At 48.5% G+C, this 5000-nt stretch overlaps 1 protein-coding gene across 1 annotated transcript in view; it reads right to left on the bottom strand.

Moving 5' to 3' along the window:
• LOC310811720 (gamma-enolase-like) overlaps positions 1-2609 on the bottom strand; it is a gene marked incomplete at both ends in the record, with an annotated part of 5219 nt that extends 2610 nt beyond the window's left edge. The window contains 7 exons of the mRNA XM_083679983.1: positions 1-48; positions 151-373; positions 716-849; positions 1335-1404; positions 1522-1580; positions 1899-1994; positions 2525-2609. The exon at positions 1-48 is cut by the window's left edge and continues 150 nt beyond it. Coding sequence (XP_083536109.1) covers positions 1-48; positions 151-373; positions 716-849; positions 1335-1404; positions 1522-1580; positions 1899-1994; positions 2525-2609 — 715 coding nt within the window. The remainder of the gene's footprint in view (positions 49-150; positions 374-715; positions 850-1334; positions 1405-1521; positions 1581-1898; positions 1995-2524) is intronic.
• Between the last annotated feature and the right edge of the window lie 2391 nt (positions 2610-5000).

The following is a 5000-nucleotide window of genomic DNA, read 5'->3' on the forward strand; positions in this document are numbered from 1 at the left end:
TGTCTGTGAAGCCTGCCTTCTCTATGGCCGTCTTCAACAGCTCCAGAGCTGTGGGTCAGGGAGGAGGGGAGGAGGGAGGGAGAGAAGGTAGTGTTGGTACAGACAGAGAGAGAGAGAGCAAGAGAGAGAGAGAGACATAGACACACCTACCCTCGCTGTTCTCCAGGATGTTGGGGGCGAACCCCCCCTCGTCCCCCACGTTGGTGGCCCCCTGGCCATACTTCTCCTGGATGACGTCCCTGAGGGTGTGGTAGAGCTCTGACCCCACCCTCAGCGCCTCCCTGAACGACTCCGCCCCCACCGGCATCACCAGGAACTCCTGCATGGCCAGCTTGTTCCCGGCGTGGGAGCCCCCGTTGATCACGTTGAACGCCTGGGAGGGGGGACGGGGGGGTGGATTGTTGTCAATGTCAATTTCGTATGCCTACTCACCAGGCCGATGTCTACACGTCCCCTGAATACTGTAACAATTAGTTAAGCCATTTTTCTTTGGCCAGGTATCTTGAAAAAAATGTGCATAAAAATTAAGAGTATTTCCCAGTCAGATCTATAGCTGTTTCTACACAACCGATTATGTAATCGGAGGACGGGCTGATTGTAATGCATGGAATGGAATGAGGAATGGTATCAAAACACACGTGTTCCATGCATTACAATGAGCCCGTCCTCCGATTTCTACCTCCACCAGACTCCCCTGATGAGGTGTGTATCTTACGGGAACTGGAAGCACCAGCTCTGTGTTTCCCGCCAGGTCGGCAATGTGGCGGTACAGGGGGACCTCTTTCTCTGCGGCACCGGCCTTGCAGACGGCCAGGGAGATGCCCAGGATGGCATTAGCCCCAAACTGAGCTGTGGAGGTGGGGGGAAGAGATTGATTAGCAGAATGGTAGTAGCCTGCATGATTATGGTGAATTGCAGACACTCTTAGAAAAAACGGTTCTAAAAGGGGTCTTAATCTGTCCCCATAGGGGAAACCTTTTAAGAACCCTTTTGGGTTTGATGTAGACCCCTTTTGGGTTCCATGTAGAACCCTTTTCACAGACAGTTCTAAATGGAAGGCAAAAGGGTTCTTCAAAGGGTTCCCCTATGGGAACATATGAAGAACCCTTTTAGAAAAAGTGTGTGCTGGCTTTTTTTAGTTTGGGGATTAAAACATGTAATTTTTTATAATGAAATATAGTTTTGCACATAAGTGTCAGTGATGTGCAGTGATGTCCTGGCAGCTTGGTGCTGCACCACCTCACACACACACACACACACACACACACACACATACACACACACACACACACACACACACACACACAGTGTTCCTGAGCAGCTCTGAAACTCACACTTGTTCTCCGTGCCGTCCATCTCAATCATCGTGTTGTCCAACTGCTCCTGCTCCACAACACTGATACCCTATGACACACACACACACACACACACACACATATACAGATTGTCTGCATTATTGCAACGCTCTACTATAAAACATGATCACAGTCACCTACCGAAAGCAAAATGTCCCCAACTCACCGAAGAGATGAGAGCAGGAGCCAAGGTGTCATTGATATGACCCACAGCCTTCAGTACCCCTAGAGGAGGGAGAGGGAGAGAGAGTGAGAGAGAGAGAGGGAGAGAGAGAAAGAGGGAGAGAGAGAGGGAGAGAGAGAGAGAGATCAAAGGAAATAAGAGAAGGTTGAATAAATAAAAAAGTGAACTCTTGCATCCACCCATGCATGCACTCACACACACACACACACACACACACACACACACACACTCTCTCACACACACACACACACACGCACTCACACTCTCACACAGACACACATGCACACTCTCACACGCACTCACACACTCACACACGCACTGACACAGACACACACACACACATGCACACACACACACACCTTTGCCCTTGTAGCGTGTCTTGTCCCCGTCCCTCAGCTCTAGAGCTTCATAGATGCCTGTTGACGCTCCGCTGGGCACTGAAGCCCTGAACACACCTGGAGAGAGGGAGGGAGGGAGGGAGGGAGGAGGAGAGGGAGGGAGGGAGAGGGAGGGAGGAGGAGAGGGAGGGAGGAGGAGAGGGATGGAGGGAGAGAGAAGGAAAAGGATGGAGGGAAGGAGGAGGAGAAGGATGGAGGGAGGGAGAGAAATGATAGACAGGGGAATGGGAGTAAATAATACTTACTAACAATTGTTTTCTTGTCTCTCTCTAGCAGTGAGCCACCTACTGTTCTAGACAATCTTACTTGACTGATGAAGAGTTGATTCACCTAAGTGAAAGTCGCTCTGGATAAGAGCGTCTGCGAAATGACTTTAATGGAAATGGAAACAGTCTGTCAACAAAGTACCAAACAAAACACAGTGAGCTACAAAGTGAGCGGAAGCTTAAAAAAAACAACTAAATAAAACTAGCAACCACCGAAATGGTCTGTGATGTCACTGGTCTGTGATGTCACTGGTCTGTTATGTCAGTCGTCAGTGATGTCACTGGTCTGTGATGTCACAGGTCTGTGATGTCACTCGTCACCTTTCTCTGTTCGCAGGTCCACCTCCACAGTGGGGTTTCCCCGGGAGTCCAGGATCTCCCTGGCAATGATGCTCACTATCGACATCCTGAGAGAGAGAGAGAGAGAGAGAGAGAGAGAGATCATGTATGTGAGTGTTATTGTTTCTATGCATTATGCATTCATTCTAATGAATTCATTCAGCTATTTCCACATACAGTAGTTAGATTATGGTCAACTGCAAATCAAGTCCACTAATCCATTCCTCAATGTGCCTAAACCTACTATGCTTCTGATGTCCTATGGAGAAGACTACATACTGTACAATCCTAAGAAATAATAGAAATCACAGGCCCAAAACCTAATTTGGCCAAACTGAATATGAAGTTTATGGGTCTCAATGGGGGAACGTGCTTTAGGCACCAGCTGCAGTTCTCCCCATGGCCACATGGTGTAGCCGGCTTTAAAATCTCTCGGCAGGATTGCTCCCCTGGTGGACACAAGGAACATTACAACATAGTTCTGAGTCCTGTCACGACTTTGTGAGATGCAGGGCATCTGTAACTGCCATTGGTCAGGATTGGACTGTCAACAGGATTGGACTGTCATGCCCACCATGACATCACTAGACATCAATCAACTGGCCCAGGTCAACCAATCAGACGGGGACTCCTATCCCAGTAGGATCGTATGCGACCCAGGGGAGGCTGGTGGAGGTAGAAATCGGAAGACGGGCTCATTGTAATGCATGGAACATGTTTGATACCGTTCCTCATTCCATTCCATGCGTTACAATGAGCCCATCCTCCGATTTCTACCTCCTCCAGCCTCCCCTGCTGTACACGACCACATCACTTGGTTCACTTCAAATACGGTGTGACAAGGTTGTCGACGACATGACGAGGCGATAAAGTTTTTAAAATGTCATTTTAGTGGGTGAGAAAACTATCCATCTATCCATCCATCTATCTATCTATCTATCTATCTATCTATCTATCTATCTATATCTATCTATCTATCTATCTATCTATCTATCTATCTATCTATCTATCTATCTATCTATCTATCTATCTATCTATCTATCTATCTGTCTGTCTATCTATCTATCTATCTATCTGTCTATCTGTCTGTCTGTCTGTCTGTTTATCTATCTGTCTGTCTGTCTGTCTGTCTGTCTGTCTGTCTGTCTGTCTGTCTGTGTCCGTTGACTGCTGTGTTTATGACTGTGTGTCGTCTGTTGAAATGCTTTTGGTTTGAGCGGTGCCTCCATCTGCCACATGTCTCTGTTCAACCCCGACCCAATCTGTCGCTGGAGCCCTGAGTTACGTAACAGCTCCCCAGCAGCTGTCTGAGGAGGATACCCCTGTCCCCACCACACCTACACCAGACTGCAGCTCTCAGCACTAATACTGGAGGAGGGAGGGAGGAGGAGGAGGGGGGAGGAGGGAGGAGGAGGGAGGGAGGCTGCAGAGGGTGCCGCGATGAGGAGAGAAAGAGATATATTATTAAATGCCGAAGAAGAAAAAAAGAAGAGTGGAGATGGAAGGAGAAGAGGGGGAGGAGAGGGGGAGGAGAGGGGAGCAGACGCCAACGGAGAGAGAGAAACAGAAGGCAGATTTACACAGGATTGGCACACACACACACACACACACACACACACACACACACACACACACAGAAGAGAGCAGTCTCCCGCAGGCACACACACACAAACACACAGAAACACACACACACACACATACACACACACACACACACACACACACACACACACACACACACACACACACACACACACACACACACACACTTCAAACTCTACATTATTACAGACAATATTTTCCTTACTCTCCCACACGCAAACACACACACACACACACACACACACACACACACACACACACACACACACACTCACTCACTGTACACCCGCATACATACATATACAGTCACACTCACACACACACATAGTTCTACAGATGCAGACATTCAGAGCCGTATGCCTCCTCTCAGAGCTCTCTCTCCTCTCTCTCCTTCTCTCTCCTTCTCTCTCCTTCTCTCTCCTTCTCTCTCTCCTTCTCTCTCTCTCCTCTCTCTCCTTCTCTCTCTCCTTCTCTCTCCTTCTCTCTCTCCTTCTCTCCCTCCTTCTCTCTCTTCCTCTCTCTCCTTCTCTCTCCTTCTCTTTTTCCATCTCTCTTTCCTTCTCTCTCTCCTTCTCTCTCTCCTTCTCTCCTTCTCTCTCCTTCTCTCGCTCCTTCTCTCTCAGTCTCTCTCTCCTTCTCTCTCTCCTTCTCTCTCTCAGTCTCTCTCTCCTTCTCTTTCCTTCTCTCTTTCCTTCTCTCTCTCAGTCTCTCTCAGTCTCTCTCAGTCTCTCTCTCAGTCTCTCTCCTTCTCTCTCTCCTTCTCTCTTTCCTTCTCTCTCTCAGTCTCTCTCTTCATGCTCTGAGACATCATCATAGATACCCACTGAGCAAGCGCTCCAGTAACAACTGACAACAA

This window comes from Argentina silus, assembly GCF_951799395.1.
Source record: "Argentina silus genome assembly, chromosome: 11".
NCBI classification, from domain to species: Eukaryota; Metazoa; Chordata; class Actinopteri; order Argentiniformes; family Argentinidae; genus Argentina; species Argentina silus.